The sequence below is a fragment of the Thunnus albacares genome, chromosome 6 (genome assembly GCF_914725855.1).
Source record: "Thunnus albacares chromosome 6, fThuAlb1.1, whole genome shotgun sequence".
NCBI classification, from domain to species: Eukaryota; Metazoa; Chordata; class Actinopteri; order Scombriformes; family Scombridae; genus Thunnus; species Thunnus albacares.
In genome coordinates, this window is record NC_058111.1 from 12,202,107 (window position 1) to 12,221,254 (window position 19,148).

Genomic DNA, 19,148 nt, shown 5'->3' on the forward strand with positions numbered 1-19,148 from the left:
GCTCTGCCGCACAACCTGGACACAAGTAGAAAAAACTTCAGTCAAAAGATTTTTCCTCACCAGCATCCATGACAGCTACAATCACTGTAGACACACTATCATTATATTGCTGTGTTTCATTTTACAGGCACAATTTCCTTACTGTGACTTTAAATACAGTATCATTAAATTACTGGGTTTTATTTTACAGTTACAACATTGCTACTGTAAATATAAACACAGTAAACTTACTGTAAAAAGTTACTGTAAAATAAATTACAGTAAGTTTAATCTTATTGCTAAGTTAAAATCTTACTGCTACTGAATCAGCAGTTAAAATTTTAAGTATTAAGTATTTTAAAAGCACGCAGACCATGACTATACTATATCTGGTCCATTATATTTTCCAGTGTAGGTAAACTATTGTATGCAGAGGCAATGTAATAAAAAAAGAAACAATAAAACTAACTTACATTTAAAAAGTTTTTTATTTTTCATGTAGGCCAACAAGAGTTCATTTATTATTTTCCCAATTTAATGTGTGCAAAAGTCAGAAGAAAAAATATATACATTGATTCTTAAATACAACTTTATTGCAACTGCAGACAGAATTCATTATTGCAGTGAGACACTGCACAATGTCAGCACATCCTGTATTGACTAAAATATTGAAAATGGGTTTACAGTACAATAAGTCAGTATGTTTGCACAAGGCACATATAGGTTTCTTACTCTGTGACGATACATTTCAAAGTTCAACTGATGCTGGAAGCACTGTATCCCCTCATATGTAGGTCAAAGCAGGGCTCAATTTGGATGCATGGGGGCAAAAGTACATGTTTATTTGGAGTCATTTCTCTTCTGTACTGTACAAATTAGCCCATTATCTTTAAATGTGAAAACAGCTGACCCAACTAACAGAATCTAGTTTGTCAAATGTGCATACAAAACGTCAGGTGTTTTACTTACGTAGAAGTAGCAAAACGACAATTTTTATTTGCAAGTAAAAGTCTTGCACTGAATTAGTGAAAGTACAGAAGTATTGACATGAAAATGTGTCAAAAGCAAAAGAACAGTATTATAGTCAGTATTATATGTAATACTTTTATTGAATTATTATTATTATTATTAAAGTATTAACATTTAAGTTGTATCTGGTTGAGGTGGGGCTTATTTTAACAGCTTTAGATACTGTTGGGTAGTTTAATCTACAACAATACATCATATTTTACAAACTCATCATTGGATTTCTATATAAATTCTTACTCTTAAACGCAACTAATAACTACAGCTGTCAAATAAATGCAGTAAAGTAGAAAGTACAACATTTTGCTCTGAAATATAATAGAGTAAAAGTTTAAAGTAGCATAAATTAAATTATTCAAGTAAATCACAAGTACCTAAAAATGCCCTAACGTACATTATTTGAGTAGTTATGTTCTACAACTGCTTAATAGTGCTATATTATACAGTGTGGCTTATTGCTATTTGAATGTGGCTACCTGTGACTATGCATAATGCTTCTAATAACTTAAAACTTATCAACAGCTCTTCCTTTGATTTCCTTTTTCATAATGAGACCTGATTTGAATGGTGTTTCTAGTTTTATCTGCCTAGGAGGATAACGGTCTCTTTTTCATTAAGGACATGAATACTGTCAGTATGTGATTTCTGTCATATTGTTTTTTGGCCATGAGGGGTCTTTTTCAACATCATTATGGTATAATGTAAATAGAAAGTTAAGTAATTTCACCCTCCAACCATTTCTTCTATTCTCAGTCATATTCATCACCACTTTCTGTCACAAGCATAAGACTCAATTGTCAATGAAAACAAGCCTTGTGAGACTTGCATCCTAGCAGCACTTGTACACAGGCGGTCCACCGTGTCGTCCTGTGCTGTCACTCTGACCAGAGGTCTTAGATTGGCACCTGTGGAGAGGGAGGGCAGGGTGTGCGTGGATCACCTCTTAAGGCAGAACCAGGCTCACACCCCGGTGACGTTGGCCCAGGCAGGGAAGGAGTCTAGGTCAAACATGGCCTTACCCCAGCTGTTGATGGCCAGTGTGATGCAAAGGATGCCAATGATGTTCATGATGATTCCTGTACTGGCCTGATGGAGAAGAGGAATAGCAGTGATCTTGGGAGACCTTATGTTTCTCAAAATGTTGAAATTTGGGAAACATTTCATTTCCCCAAATGTTGAAATACTATATTGTAATAGTGTATTCAGTGTATTCATCATTATGTTTCCCAACATTATGTTTCCCAAAATGTTGACTCATAACTCAGTGGTATTTAAACAGCTAGTTTGGCTGTCCAAAAGTCAGAAAATCCACCTACCAGCACCTCTAAAGTTAACATGTTATATCTCATTTGTTTTATCAGTACAGAAAACAAAGTGTACAAACAACAAGATGTGGTTTTATGGGACGGTTTCTATGCTTTCCTTTTTGGTGCTAGTATGTGGATTTTGTTACCTTTGACAGAGCCAGGCTAGCTGTTTTTCTTTATGCTAAGCTAAGCTAAGTGGCTGCTTTTGGTAGCTTCTCATTCACCATACAAACATGAGAGTGGTATCAATCTTCTCATCTTCTTCTCATCTAACACTCAGCAGTAATAGGTGTGTTTCTCAAAACTATTCCTTTAACAGTTTCAGGTCGCAACCACAAGCGACTGTGAACACATGAATTTAGCTGTCTAATAGTGGCCATAAAGTAACAGCTTTGCATGTTCAACGTATAATTTACTGAATAAACACAGGAAGCCACTGCCATACTCACCATGTCAGCAACCTTGAGGTATCCATAAGAGAAGACGATGGCATTTGGAGGCGTAGCAACAGGCAGCATGAAGGCGAAAGAGGCACTCAGAGTACAAGGCACCATGACGTATAATGGATTGATTCCAATGGACTGGGACTGGAAGAATCACACAGAGAGCATCAGCAGTCTGAGACAGGGATGAACACACCCTTGATGACAAAAGCCTCCACTCCTCTATCTGGCTATTTTTCTGCAACCGTAATCATTGACTCATAACTCAGAGTGAAATGTGTGCAATTCTGTGCGGAGTGAAAACTCTCATTAAGTGGGTGTAATTAAGATGCAATTCCTGCAAGCTTGGGGCTGAGTCATGATATCTAAAATAGAAAAGTACTACATGTGTAACGATAATGGCAGACTACTAAGATGCAGAAAACATTACTCTGTGGAATTTCTGTCTGAATTACATATCCCACAGCACAGTATCTTACAAGTGCACAGTAATTTTTGGTTCTCAAAATAAACAAAGGGTGAAAAGACTGGGACTTTATAGTTAGTCTTATTTAAACTATTGGCTGTATATCAGGTTACCATGATGACAGTGTTTTCTATTGTCTGATGTTTTTTGTTTAAATCAAATGCTAAATATTCAACGATTGACAGAATGACAAATGAAGTGACATGCCACAAGCCATGACTGCCACAAGTGTCATGTCCCCACTTTCAGCTGCATGTAACTGATCAGATGCTCTTTTCTGTCTCTCCCTTCTCTTTCTATACTGTTTTCAAATGAGAGTTGGACACCCTTGTGTGCCACTTGGAATCGCCCTTAATAAATATCTGTCTGAATACCCGAGCTTGGCACAGTCTTTCACAACCCAGCTCTGGCGTTCTCTTGACTAGCATGCACAGTAATGCCATTCTTCAGCTGCAATGGGGTGGGCAGCATTACAAGGCACTGTGCTGAATTGGTGTGTTTGGCAGGTTCCTAATGGGAGGAGGGGCCCGGGGAAGGGGACAAACATATTCAGCCTGAATGACCAACTAGATGGGTAACCAAATAAGGGAAAATAGGCCGGCTTCCACTGGGAGTAGTTTCAATGCTGGACTCCAATTGGGGAGATCCGTTCAAAAGAAATTACCGTAATTCCTAAAATAGTGGCCGGAGCCTTTATTTACTTCAACTGCAGAGGGTACCACTGGTGCTTACTGGAGGCTTATATTAGAAGTAGGCCTCTATTTCTAATTCCCTCTGTTTGAAAAGTATATTTGCTCATATTTTAGTACAAAGCCTCCTTGTTTTCTGATCTGCTTCAATTTGCTCTGTTAAATTTTTGTCACAACGTTACCAGCAATCCACTTAGGCTGATATGCAAAACAATAATTCTAGCACTTGAGTTCCATCCGGAATGTGTTGGCAGTTCACCACTTAGCTGTAGCATGGGGGTAGCATGCTCATCGATGGTAACTACTATTTATATTTAACTGGCATGCACATTTTATAACAGGCAACAGGAGTTTATCCACCATTGTTTATTCCCTGGCCTGTTTTTGGAGCCAGCCTTTATTTGTTCGTGTCGGCCACGCCCCCAGCCATTATCAGAGACCCAGCTTTTAATTGACTGCTATCTATTATTTGAGGAAATACAGCACACTAGGAGGCACTTCACCTCACTGAACCACAGCTGCCAAACATGATTGTCTGTCACCTGCAGTCTAACATGCTGCTTCTTTCTTTCATCAAACACATTTCACTTTCTCTCTAAGAACTCTTACCATTGAGGCTAAGACCGGTAGGAAGAGCGTCGCAGTGGCTACATTACTAGTGCACTCTGTGAAGGTAGCAATCAGCAGGCATAGGACGATAGCAATTGCCCAGGGAGGGATGCTCTGTAGGGGTGTCATTTGATCTCCCATCCACTTCGAGAGTCCTGATTCCTAAAAAGATATATATAACATAAACATATACAGGGTAAAACCTTTTCCTGGAAATGTCTGCAGTCTTTATCTGTACAGCTGAGTTAACATTTGCTCATTTACCATGATTACACAGTGTAACTCAGTGGTATTTAAAGCATAAAATTCAGAATAGAATAATTTGAACTAGCATCGGTAGGAAATGTTTGGTTTGCATTAGCAATAACTTAGCACAGCTCTGATTTGGTGTTAGGAGAGTAAACAGAAAACCATAAAGCTAATATCAATAAAATAAAATTAAAAACAGTAACTTTGGATTACATATGCTCATCATTACATGTGAATCCCTTGTATATAGGATTTGAATCAAGTGCGGGAATGGCACTTGATTGAATTGTAACAAAAGTGGGGTTTGATTTCATGAAAAGATTTAAACACACATAACCATGAAGCCACCACCATACTCCCCACTCCACAGACATTAGAATTCACACCACATTATGTGTAAGCTCTTAGCCCAGGCGTAATGTCCCATTAACATTATGACTGTCACTGCCACTTACTTCACTTCCCTTGGCCAGGGCAAAACCTCCTCCAAGAAGAAGCACGATGCCCCATGGTAACTTCTTCTGGGCAACTTTCCAGGTGAGTAGAGGTGGAGTTGGGCCAGCAGTTTGATGAGGTGCTACAGATCCAATAAATTCAATATCAGTGTTAAATCAATGCAACTCCGATATAACTGAATGAAATTTATTCAAGCAGAATGATGGCTCACCTGTGTCAAAGCTTTGAGTCCTCCATGAACAGAAACGTGGGGGTTTTGAGGGCAGAACAAAGAGGAGGACGGCAATGAAGACTGCCACGGTAGCATCTGTCACGTACCTAAGAGGTGAAGAGGTGAGGGAGTGAACATGCACACTTATATGAAAGTTTCTTGAAAGCAAATAATGCACAAGAGATTAATAGGTTAATTTGAGTGGAAATCAGATGTAGTTTTGTATACAAACTCTGCTCTGGAGTTGAAGATATCTGTTGCCCAGCCGTCCACAAAGCCTGGATCCCTTGTGAACCACAACACGACCAGCAGAGTGAAGAGACCCAAGACGCTGATCTCTCCAAAGGACATGGGCCCCAGCAGACGATGCTGCTCACGGATCACATTATAGGCAGCAATCTCCTTCTCTGTCTTCACTGCTCCACAGCCCCATGTCTTCTTAAAACTAAAGGCATCACAAGGGAAACAAAATCTTTGTGTCACCTCTGCACTCAATCACATTCTTGATGCGGTAAAAGTTTCTTGATGTCGATTCAAGTCTCTGTCACTATAATTAGGCTTTAACCATCACCAAACTCACTTGAATCCCACAAAGACAAACTGCAGCCAAAGCCAGGCCAGTGTAAGCATGAGGATCATGTTAGGGAAGGCGAAGCCGAACCAGGAGGCGAAGTTAATCACATCTCCATTTTGAGGAAAGAGTCTAAGGAAAACAACAAATGGGAATAAAATATTTTGATGAACAAGGTTAAAAAAATGGAATACTACTAAAGAACAAAACACTCACTGGCTCATCTGGCCCTTCAGCACCAGATTGGGACCAGTCCCTGTTAGCGTGGCAGTGCCTCCGATGCTGGCAGCATAACAAACACAAAGGGTCATCCCTTTACACATTCTCCGTCTTTCGGCTGCCTCCTTATGCCTTGTAGCCTCCACTGTGGCATCCAAGAAAGTCACCACCACTGGGCCTTCAGACAGAGACAGGAATGAGAGGATCTACAAGCAACATAGTTTTTTAATGCTGTGCATCATACTAAAATCTGTCTCTTAAAGATGATCACAGCTAACCTTGTCCCTCACTCTGTTTCTCTGTCTGTGAAGGCAGTTTGCTGTCCGTCTCTGATGTCTGGACCTGCTCCTCTGAGCTGAGGATCTGAGGTAGCTCTGCGTCACTGTTGTTGAGCTGTTCCAACACTGCTTGAACAATAGGCACCATCATGGCTGTGGTAGCTGTGTTACTGATCCACATGGACAAGAAGGCTGTCACACCCATGAAACCCAACATCAACCTGCCAGGAAGATTAAAAAAACAAAACATATACTGTTAGTGACCTTCGGTTGGAAGAGGGGGCCTTGAGTGTTTTACAACTATCAATAATAAAAAGAGGGAAAGAACTTAAAAACTTGAAAATAGTTTTCTTATCTATAGCTGTTTTTGAAATCATAGTTGATTAGATATGGTTCAGACATGAAGGTCATAAAATATGACAAGCCAAACAGAGAATCTGCTGTGGAGGCATGCAACTGAGCCACTCACAGTGCCGGGCGCACACCAACAAATAGCAGCACCCTCAGGGCGATGCGCTTGTGCAGATTCCAGTGTTCCACGGCTACTGCCACCATCAGCCCCCCCACAAACAACATGTTTGTGTCCTTTAGGTACTGCATGCACACCTGGAACAGAAGGGTCATAGTTCACACAGGGTAAGTGTGACTGATAAAGTTGAGAAAGTTTGATAGACTCCTGCTGTAATTTCACTTACGTCTTTTGACTGCATGATGCCAAACAAGGGGAAAAGGAGGGCTGGGAGCAGAGCTGTTATAGCCAGTGGTAGGACCTCTGTGCACCAGTACACCGCCATCAGGATTATCACATAGGCACATTCTGCCTCCTGCATGAAAACATGGAAAAACATACAGAAAAATGCACACAAGGACTTTCTTTTATGGTTCAAGGTCCCTTATGGAAAGGTGCCACATATGGTGTGAAAAAAATGCACAACAGCCTCAAGATTCAATAACTGTTATATAATTTTTTAATGGGATGTTATGACAGTTCAAAGGGCAAAGTGTACTTGTTAGTCTATTATTTCTGGTCACCTGATTGTACATTTGAAAGATGTAGATTATACTTCTAAGCTCTATAAATATCCCTCAAATTATTATCATATGACATTCATTTTTCATGATTTATTGCCCTGCAGCCTGTGTAATAAAGACTTTTGAAACCTTTAAAGAAAAAGCCTTGGTTACTTTAAATCAAAGCTTTTCAAAGAATCCCCTTTCTCTGGTTTTTGCAAGCAAGCAAAGAATCCTAAACTTAATCTTCTATCAGTCTGAGTCTTCTTCTCTCCAAAGAGCACCTCTGTTCATAGTAGGCACAGGCTACCTCTACCCTATGTCCTTGTTCATGGCTACTTTACATTGGAGTCTCTGCTTATCATAACATGCGTGTTGCCTGTGTGCATGTCCCTATGTCACATGTAGCGGTGGCAACGTGGACAGGACCCTTTGACTCTGTGTTCCCACGCTGGACATGACCCTTCATGTTAACAACAAGGAGTTAAAATAACAGAAATCCACCAGCCTCAGGCAACACTGGACAGTTCTCATGCATTTTTCTCCAAGGGCGCTGTGCAGTTGTGTGCCGCATCAACAGGTGCAATAGAGATCCAGCGCAAATAAGACTCATTTAAAAACGGCATTTTCTGGCAAAAAATTATCTTCCGGAGCACAGAATTTACGGATGAATTTAGTCAATTTATATATTAAAACTGCATGTACATGAAGTGATTTCCCCCCCTAATTAGACTAACTTAATCATAATTAAAGAAGTTCTGAGTGGTGCAGGATATATGTTGCAAAAAAAACCTAAAAGTCACCATTCAACACTTCAACTGTCTGGTGCTAAAATGACCAAGAGCAAAATTTCGCCACTCTGAAGGCAAAGTTTAATTCAAATGAATCTATTGTTTCATTCAAATCTGTTACATACCGGTGTCGCGATCACCAAAGGCAATGGAAGAAGGAGAAAAGGAGACGAGAAGAGAATAAGCTCATTCTTAACAGAGCGCAGATATTTGAAGAATGCCATCCTAAAGGAAAACGGAGAAAAGGAAGCTTTTGCACCATGGATCGCGCTTTTGAAGCTCAGTTCAGAGGGGGAGGAGGAGGGTGGGGGAGGAGGGGAGTCCCACAGCAAATAAAGGAGAGAGAGAGAGACTGAGAGAGAGAGAGAGAAAGCGAGAGAGAGAGAAAGAGAGGTACAAATCACAATGAAGAGAGAAAGGGTATATAGTTGTGAGCCATAGAAATATTCTATGGATTACAACAAGAAGAGCCGATTGATTGATTATTCTTAGAATCAACAAAAGTTCTTTCACATACTCCACAAACCTCCCAAATAAAAATTTCTGGTTCATGATGTTGTGCCATGTGTATGGCGTCCCACCAAGATTTTTATCAACTATTTATTATTTATGATAAGATAATAAATAGTTGAGTAACTTGATGTTTCACTTGCAGTTTCCAAGTCATATTGACAGTTGTTGATCAGCCGAAGACCTTAAAACAATAAGCTAAAACATCAGAGCAAATTTCCAAACAGGTGTCATTTGGATAAACTGACCACATATTGGGAATCTAAATGGTTACTTTCTCACCTGAAAAAATATTAAAACTTAATAAAGTGACATGTTAACAGTCCAGCAAAAATTACAACAGCGTTTAGCCTGGCCCATCTTCACCGTTTTTGCAGTCTGAAGAGACACAATGCATTGTAGGGTAGTTGAGTACGTCCAGTAAACCATGGATGTATATAAAACAAGTTCCCAGGAACAGCGACAGGCTTTGAAGCCAGTTTGACATAGTGGCCAAACCGTGTAATTACGTCACATGATGCTATTGAGATTTAGACTTACATTGTGAATAGACACCTGTAAATCAGTGGATACATTTTTTAAGCATCACAATCTCCTCGAAATGACTCATTTCACCATCAGAATTTGATCCTTTCGGTCCAATAACATTTGGAAAGTCTAGAAGAGCCTCACGATGGAATTGTTTTATCCCAATTCAAGTTAGCCACAAGGCTAAGCCTGAAGTAGCCAGCTTGGCCGACAGAAGTCGCTAGCGCGTTTGCTCTATGGGCCCCACAGATGCGGAAGAAGTCAAACTTTTTTGGCTTCATGCACCACTGAGCAGCTTTCACAGGAATGAATGAGGCCTCGAACGCCAAGAAGCGGAGCTAGCATTGACTAGCATTAAGCTAATTGCAAGTGCCAACAATGGAAAACTTAAAAGGTGAAGGTGAGTTCCTTCAACTTGAATGAAGGTATATGGAGAGATATGGAGATTATAGTTATCAAAGAAAAACAAAAAACATAAAAGAGATTCACTCTTATGCTGTGAAACATCAAACTAAGAAGGTTAGAGTTGACAAAAAAGAGAAAACACATCCCTGAAAAACCTCAAACAATGAAATATGGGTCACTGAGTTAAAAAAACACCATAATCACAGCTGTCATTGAGAAGATAAATGAAAGAGCAGACAAAACGATAAGGCTGTCCACTACAACACAGTTCAAATACACAGTCTAAAAAGGTCACTGGATTACTGTCATCAAGAAGTGGTGGACTTGAAAAAACCAAATGTGGCTCTAAAAGACAATTGTGAGCAGCCTCAGAAAAAAGACACTGAGATGAAACAAAAAGTCAATGAGATTACAGCCAACAACATAATGCCCGCTTATACAGAGTTCCTGAAAAAAAAGATAACATCAAAATCACAAGTCCAGGACATCTGTCGAGCAGCGCTAACTGTCACTTAGTCTGAGACGGTTGTAATGAGAAGGTAGTGGCTGCGGCCTGCAGGAAGGCGGAGTTGGACGTTGGTCCAGCCCCTCCCTGAAGGTCCAGCCCCGCCTGTGGATAGACCTACTTCATTCATTTGACCTTAGGAAGGAGGAAGTGATTCCCGCACATGGCAGATGAAAGCTGAAAGTCGCATTATGTTGATGAGCATCATTTAAATCTCATGAGTTTTAATGCAATGAACTGTTGACTAAATATTATGTTAGGATATATAGTTAGTGGTTAAAACATTTAACATGTGTGTGTGGTAGCTATCCTATTCGACGTTAGCTAACTAGCTAATGTTAGCTAACTAGCTAATGTTAGCTACATATCAGGGAATGTTGGCATTGGAGTTGGACCAAATTACTGGCAACAGAGCTGTAATGTTAATGGTAAAAAAGCAAACCCTCTATTAAGGAAAATTGATTTTAACTGTTGATTTATAAGCTAAATCAGCAGGGGTACTGAAATAACGTTCTTGCAGCTAAAGTCTCTCCAAGGTGGAGAGCTTGTTGTTTTCCACTGTTGTCTAAATAACTTTTCCCAATTCTTTTGTGTGATTATCAGATTATCCTCTGTTCCCACTTTATTTTAATTTTGAATATATTGTCTTAAATTGCTGAAGGCTCAAGTATAGGTCTTTCCTCATATGCTCTTGTAAATATTTGGAGTAGCTCATTTTCTCCTTTCCCATTTTTTTGCCGACATAATCTCTAATCTAAAGGTCCAATCTTTAAATCTTTTGACATCTTTAATAGGTGTAAATCCTGGGTCATGCAAACCACTTTAAAATTTCCACTGTCTTCCTCAAATGGAACTCTTTATCCACATCTAAAGTGAACTAATAATCCATGGGTTATCGTTATCTAGAAGCTGGTTGGATAGTTTGGGATCACAATCATTGCATTAACTGGTATTCCTTTCCCCATTGTTTGCTCAATTTCTTTCCATCTAGCTTTATACACCAGCCTATTAAAGGCCGCAGTTAGGCTGCCTTGTAATAGTCTTTCAGAACTGGAAGAGCTAACCCCCCCTTTCTTTGGTAGTGTGATGACACCTGCTGTTATTATGCAGCAGTGTCTTTGTATTTCCATGCCTTGCATCTCACTATTGGGCAGTATTTTGATTAGTGCCTCCTGTTGACACCTGGGCCTGGTGTTCCCAGACTATAAGAGCAAGGTCCTGTTACTCCTACCCTGTCCTTGGTTTTGCTGGTTTTGTTTCCCACTCCTTCTCCCTCTTCTCTCTTGCAGGCACAAGTCCAGTGGTGTGAAGACGGCAGCAGTTCCTCAGTTCTTCTCCTAAATGCACCTTACAACAGCCACACACTATCTCATCCCTTGTGCACACCTTACACTACTGATTCCACTGATATCCATACTCCATACCTTGTTTTTGTTAAATAAATCACTTTTCTCACATTAATCACATTGATCAAAGGACAGTCAAATAGCCTGGTATTGTAATTCACTGACAAAACAGTATACTGGCAGAAAAAACACTTAATATATCCGAATCAAAAGAGAAATAATTAAAACTGAAGCCCATAACATTAACCTATATTGGTGTTGAATTATCAAGGACACTTTCGTGTTTTGTGTTGAGAAATTATGAAATCATTAAAAGAAAACCTTAAAATGTGAGTTGATAGTGAGCAAAATACTTCTGGGCAGCGGGTCTGCCCACTGACTGATGCTCAAAGGGTCTTATAGCGCCGCGGTCGGGTTAATGTTGGAGTGGATGGACGCCCGGAGCTGTTGCTTTGAGCGTCTAATAATGACGCGGATGAGTTTACATTAGTTGAAAGCCCGGTGCGTCTCATACAGACGCTAAAGGGTGTCTTGTGCGTCAGTGTGAGACGCCGAGGGGCGTGACAAAGCGGCGGTATTTGACGCACTGGGAATGAGAACGGGTTGCTGCAATAGATATTGTCTACAAAATCGGTAAAACTAAAGACGGAGGATCCAACCTGTCAGTGCGACCAGTAATCATCAGGTTCCTGTCCAGAACAGCTAGAGACATGTTATGGAGAGGATCCAAGAAGAGCAACTACCTAAATAACAACAGGCTCCAATACAAAGAGGATTTCAGCTGACAGAGTCACAGTCGTCTATGGCCAGCTGTGGAGGCAGCAAGGAGGAGAGGAGACAAGGCCTGTACAGTAGGCTACTTCATGGGGAATAAGGCATTTATAAACGGGAAAGAAGGTAAAATAGACTGAGTGAAAAGCTGCAAAGTGAACGGAGATAAGTGTACTATTGTTCTCCTCGGTAAGCTGGACTATTCTGTTTAAGATCTGGCCTTTAACTTTAGGAAGTACTTAGTGTATTAATAAGGCAACCAACTATTCAACACTTCTGCAGTGATGCCTGCAATTGCCAGGAGAGTTTAAGAGTTTAGAGGAAGCAGTTCTCTACTTTTTTGTCTGTTCTTTAATGTCAATTTCTGTTCTATCTGTACATGCCAGCGGTATTAGAAACCAGTTACAGAGAAAATGTGTATTCTTATGTTGCCAAAGCAAAGGTGCTGATTTTTATTTTATCCAAGAAACTCATGCTTCAGAAGCAGATGTGTCATTCTGGATGAGTCAGTGGGGAAAAGATGTGTGGTTTTCCTATGGTAGTTAATAGGTCAGCAGGGGTGGCTACACAGAGAAAGTTTAAAGGTCATATTATCAATCACCTAACAGATACAAATGGTAGATGGATATTTGTTCTTGTAGATATTGACAACTCTCAGTTCACTATTATAAATATCTATGTTTCCAATAATAAACAAAACAATGCAAATATATTTTCAACAACAGAGAGTAAAATTAATCAACTGTTCCCATCGACATTCCCTTCAGCGTTTTATGGGGAGGAGATTTTAATACAGTGATGGATGAAAACATGGATAGATGGCCTCCCAAGGATAGAGTAATGAGTGAATAAGAAAATATATGTGGTAGGATGGACCTCATTGACATCTGGAGACACTTAAAGCGATGGTTACATATTTTGAGTAATAAGGATGGATCTCAGCATTCCTGTATAGACGTTTGGTTGGTCTCTTCAGATATTGAAGATAAGGTAGATTCAGTGCTAATACAACCCACAGTTTTCACAGATCATAAGGCTGTTACAATTAAGGTCAATATGGGATGAATTAGACATAACTTTGTTAGAGATTACTGGAAATTAAATAAAATACTATTACAAAATAACATTTAAGAATGAAACCCAAAAAATAATTGACAAATATTGGAGACAAGCAAATTCACTAAACAATTATGGAAAATGAAATTATGGAATTAATGAAATATGAAATTAGACATGTAGTTTTATCATTTGGGGAAAGGATTGCTAATGCAAACAGAGAGAGAGAATCCCAAATAATTGCAAAAATGATAAGACTATTGGAGAAAGTAAGCTTGCCTGGAGAAGGGCTGAGAGAACTGTCATATCTACAACTCGAATTGGATAAAGTATATGAGGAAAAGGCCATAGGTGCCTTTGTCAGGTCTAGGAGGAAGTGGTTTAGAAGGAATGAGACCTATCAGAAGTGAATGGTATCCCTGTGAAGAACATGCCTTGGCGTTGTCATTGATAAGAATGAAAAACTTTGCAGTAATTTAAACTTCAGCGCTATAATTGAACAAATAACAAAAAAGTTCAATATGTGGTTGATGAGAGATCTTTCATTGAATGGTAGAGTTTTGCTGTCTAAAGCTGAGGGAATATCCAGATCTGCCTATGGGTCCTTATCATTGGAAAGGCCTACTAAAATATATAAAAAATTAGATAAGATTTTATTTAAGTTCATTTGGAGGAACAAATGTCATTATTTAAGAAGAGATATCTTATACAACTTTAAAAGAAATGGTGGTATGGAGGTACTAAGTTTTGAAACGTTAAAGGTCCGGTAAATGACATTGAACTTCACTGGATGTCAGCAAACAACAATTTGCTATGAAAGAATATAGTCAAGAAATGGCGGCCTTAGCAGTGATTGAAATCACACTCCCTCTGTGTGTTGTTATCCGAGCATGTTAGTGCATGTGCGCATGCATGTTAGTGCATGTGCACATATATGTTAGTGCATGTGAGTCCCTCTGTGTCCTCCACGTCCGTCTCCAAGATGGCTGCCATGTCACAAACTTTCTCAAATTACAGCTAAACAGTACACTGAAATATGTAGGCGATGCAGTAACAGAATCTTGATCCATATTTGATCAGCTATGCCTAGTTTGACAGTTTGATCTGAGTTTTATGAGTTGTTGGCTTTCTTTTTTCTCAGCTTTATTGAGTAGACGACACATTTGTTTCGGTCTGAGATGTTGGTGCTATAGTGCGACATCTAGTGGCTGAATGTCATGTATTACAACTTTAAACAATACTTTCCAAGTGAACTAATTTGATTAAAGAAAAAGACAACATTTGGAATACCTTCCCTAAATATGTTTTTAATTTAAATGGTTAAGTTAAATTTCTGCTTAAATGTGATCACAAAATTGATAAATTACCTGTAAAGTTATCAAATTTTCATAAACAAGCTCTTCTGGCCTGGAAACTGATTTACAAATATTTTTTCACCAACTAATTACTACAATTGGAACAACAAGAATATTCAATATAGAAATTAATCACTATGTTATGAAAAATGGGTTGACAATGGTGTTGTATTGGTTAAACAACTTGTTAATGCTGATGGGCAGTTACTAAAGTATAATGAATTCCTCTGCAGTATGTAATGGTTTTTGATGCTTTGCCAAGGGGTGTGCTGCAACTTCTTCTAGAGGTTCAGTAATTTAGGTTTCAATTATGGATCCATTCAATAATGGTATATTCCTTCAAGAAGTTGACATTACCAAGAATAAATGCTCAAAGAAATACATCAGGAATTACATACAAGCTGTAACTCAGGAAGGTTCTTTTGGGCTTCGCTTTATGAAGAAATTAATTGGCAGAAAATTTGGCTGGCTGGGGACAAATTTTGTCTTAGTAGTAAAGAGGTTTCCTTTAAATGTTGCATCAGATATATCCAGCAAAAAAATATTAGAGAGGATTATACATAATATTGAATATTCTTGCAATTTATGTGGACTAGAAGAAGAAACAATCTGTCATTTGTTTTCACTGTACAGTATGTATACCAGAGTATTTTGGGTGGATGTTCAGCATGAATAGCAAGAAGGAAAAATGAGCAAACAAATCAATTTCAGGATAAAGACATTTTCACATATTTTGAAGGTATGAGAAGGAAAAAGATACTTTTTTTGTACAGTTAATTTTATTATTGGGAAAATTCCACAGTCACAAGAAGAAATTGGACATTTTTATCAAGAACTGCATCGATATGGCACCACAATAAGAGGCCTACAGAATAAGAAGGCAGTTAAAACTAGTTATGTTTTTGATCAATTTCTCATGGACCGATGATACATTATTTTGAATTTGTATTACTTTTTCTAATATTTTTGTTTGTTCGGTTTTTTTCTCGTCACTTTGTACCCCTGGTGTGGACAGTTTTCTGTGTACATACTGTTAACATACATGTGTTCTCTAAAATAAAGAATTTAAAAAAAACAGCACTGGATATAGCGTCATAGACGGGGCTCCATTCATTCCTTTGAAAGTCAGGCCAAAAAAGCCACTTCCGATTAGAAAGAAATTACCTGGATGAAAACATACTGCACATGCTCTATGGGCCCAACACCCATAAAGCATGCTCAATAGAGACTTTGCACGCCGGCTAACTTCCGGTTTAGCCCTCCAGCTAACTGATAGTGAAATGAGTCATTAAATAGGAGTTGTGTCGCTCAAAAAAATGTATCTACTGTTGTATAGCCGCTCCTTTTCCCATGATTGTGTGAAATGCTTTTTGGGCTCCTGTTGGACCTGGAACTTGTAATTCCTCTGTTTGGCCTCTATGTCAAATTGCCTTCAAAGCCTGATGCTGTTCCTGGGGGCTTGCAGTAAACCCATGCCGCCTACTCAGAAATTCTTGCTAATCTAATATATATCCGAGCATTTCTTGCATACACATACTATGCAGTTGGAATGCACTACATACTCAAATTGATGGTATTGGTATTGATTGCACACGATCATGTGATCAAATTCAAATTGTTTCATTTAACACAGTTGGTTAGATTTATGCACAAAAACCACTTGGTTAGGGTTAGGGAAAGATCATGGTTTGAGTTAAAACAGTAAAATGCGGTATAATGTCTGATTTAACGGCAGTAAAATGCCCAACGCGACACTGAAAATGCCCAGTTAAAATGTCCTGATGTGACGGTAAAAAATGTCCAGTTTAACGGCAATAAAATGCCCAACGCGAGGTTAATATCTAGTTAGTGTACTCGAAGAGTGCTCTCCTGCTGCTTCTGCAAATTTTTGCCATGGAAAACCAGTCCGGACCAACAGCCTGTGGATTACTGGCATGGATCCCATTCCGTGTCAATAGTCGGTAAATTATTGCCCTGTTTCCGTAACCGGTGCCAAAAATTAAGTGAAATTTTCAATGTTTTCGTATTGTATAAATAACCAGATACAATATCTTATGAAATATTATATTTGACAAGTGAATAGGTTTGTTATTGCTATTACTAGTATGATAAAGTCTATAGGCTACAATTTAACATCTACATATGTTTTGATGCTGCTATTTACCAACAGATGGAGCTATTTCCCCAATTATACATTCTGAACTCGTTCCTGTTCTTTTTCACAAAAAAAGTATCAAGTGATGTACATTTCAGATTGTCTATATTATATGATATATATATTACCAGTACTGAATTTATTTTTGCAAATTTCAGATAATCAAATAATATTTTACTTTTTTGACAAAGACCACAAGGTTAGCTTAATATATTCTTAATATACTCTTAAATTGAGAAATAAGAGGTATTGAGATTAAGGTTGTTTTGATGGGAAGTTCCTGCCTCCCTGAAAAGTTGAATTATATTAGAAAGTGGTCAAAAATTTAGTTTTTCTAAGGGGTGTTTTAAAAAACATAGAATTTCATGTTTGTTCTTATGCCATAAAAAATAAACTAAAACTAATGTTAAAGGGGCTTAAATGTAAATAAAGGATTGTTTAAAGAGATAATGAAGTTTGTAAGAGTAAGAGGACATGCCCAAGTCTACTATTAATTCTCAAATTTTCTGTCCAGGTAAGGTCAACTGAGGAAGCAAAGTACATTGAAAGTAAGCAGTTTCACACCGGTTTGACCCCTAAATACTGTAACTTTGCCTCTAAGTTATATGCTGGCTAGACTCAGGTGTCATTTATTCTGGCTACCAGGGCATAAAAACAATCAAAGATCTCTTTTGCAAGAGGCTCAAAGAAGAAAAACTGCTACATGTCTGTTACATTGACCAACCTCAGCATAAGGTGACGCTGTCCTGTAGGTCTGTGGGAAAGTCATCATTACACTGGGGCAATTTGGGCTGGACATGCAAACTCTTTGACCACCAGAGTGTCTGTGCATCTGAATTTGAATGTCAAGGCTCAATTGACCAGGCAGTTTCATCCAGACAGTGTATTGAGAACTTCAGAGAGAGGGACACAATAGTAGGGTTGCAGTCCTTCAACCTCTTATTACACCTAAAAATGCTAATTTTGCAAGTGAAGCGGTGCAAAGAACACATGAACTGTGGTCATACAGGCAGATGAGTCATCCTTCACTCAGTTTTTGAGTACGTGTGGCACATCCAACATGTGTTTAAAAGGGGAACGCTCCCTAAAGTGAAGGGTTCTGGGAACTTATCCTGGCAAGAGGTACTGTATATCCACTGGACACACTAAGTGTTTGTAAGCAGTGTTGGGGAAACTACTTTAAAACTGTAGTTTACCAAACTAGTAGCTACTTCACAATGAAAAGTAATAAAATTCCATCTTAACTACTCTCAAAAAATTTAGCTTTTCAAACTGAAACTACTTTCAAAAAGTAGTTCAACTACATTCAGCGGACATCATGGGAAATTATCACAATCTGAGTCTGGAATCTCATGTTACACAGAGATACAACTGAACTGACACTGAGTTAAGTGTAAGGGTGTTTGCTTTAGGGACTACAGTATATACAAGGCCTCTTAGACCTACAGAAGCCTCAGTTTAACTTAGTGGTAAGTTATTTTTAATCAGCGGATCATGTGCTTAGTAGTACATCTTCACATATTTCCAAATAAAGTTACAGTTAATCAAAATACTAAAAAATAACCAACCACTAAGTTAAACTAAAGCTTTTTTAGGCCTAGAAGGCCTTGTACATCATACGAGACTGAGCTACACTCTCTGCTTAAGAGGTCTCTTGAAGGAATATGTCGACATTTTGAGAAATATGCTTATTTGCTTTTTTTCCCCAAGAGCTTAAAAAAAAGATCAACTGCTGCTGCTAGCCATAGCTTCATATTTGTAACAAAGTAACACAGGAGCAACTTAGATGAACTGGCAGAGATCAAAGGAAATGATGGGCCGGTATAAGTCAGTGGCTGATGAGGGAACGAGTTGCAGGTGAGGAATGGGCAGAGTAGGCCAGGTAACTGCAGGACTGATGAGAAGTGGGAACAGGTATGTAGAAGAAAAGGAGGGAAATCCCGAGCATCTGGTAGACAGCTTGAGGATGGCAGGCCAGGATTGTAGGAAGAAAGAACATGGCCAGGGAGAGGAAATGCAGAGAGCTGGGGATGAGAGTGTGGCTGCAAAGAGGGACTGAGGAGTAGACTGTGACACACTGTCCTCTTTTGGCTCTCTTAGCTTTTGGCCTGACCCTTGTCCTGAGCTTAATTGGATACTCAAATTGCTAACTGAAACCATCTCTACACACAGTGCCAGGAGGGATTGATTGTATCAGACAGGCAACATATTG

The 19,148-nt window shown here is 38.9% G+C and overlaps 1 protein-coding gene across 1 annotated transcript; it reads right to left on the minus strand.

The window, feature by feature from the left end:
• Positions 1 to 483: 483 nt before the first annotated feature.
• On the minus strand, positions 484 to 8,732 carry LOC122984282 (solute carrier family 13 member 5-like). The gene is made up of 12 exons (XM_044354629.1): positions 8,431 to 8,732; positions 7,199 to 7,327; positions 6,973 to 7,109; positions 6,504 to 6,724; positions 6,223 to 6,403; positions 6,016 to 6,138; positions 5,668 to 5,880; positions 5,436 to 5,542; positions 5,224 to 5,345; positions 4,520 to 4,681; positions 2,762 to 2,899; positions 484 to 2,091 (listed from the first exon to the last, which is right to left on the minus strand). Exons 1-12 carry the CDS (start codon positions 8,527 to 8,529, stop codon positions 1,966 to 1,968), a joined length of 1,758 nt encoding a protein of 585 aa, XP_044210564.1. The 5' UTR covers positions 8,530 to 8,732; the 3' UTR covers positions 484 to 1,965.
• Positions 8,733 to 19,148: the final 10,416 nt, after the last annotated feature.

Excerpts from the sequence above, each read along its gene's own strand:
- LOC122984282 (XM_044354629.1), bottom strand. The coding sequence starts at position 8,529 with ATGGCATTCTTCAAATATCTGCGCTCTGTTAAGAATGAGCTTATTCTC. Across the intron at positions 4,682-5,223 it reads CCCTGGCCAAGGGAAGTGAA|GAATCAGGACTCTCGAAGTG; the intron begins GTAAGTGGCAGT and ends ATATCTTTTTAG. Across the intron at positions 2,092-2,761 it reads ACCTCAAGGTTGCTGACATG|GCCAGTACAGGAATCATCAT; the intron begins GTGAGTATGGCA and ends CTTCTCCATCAG.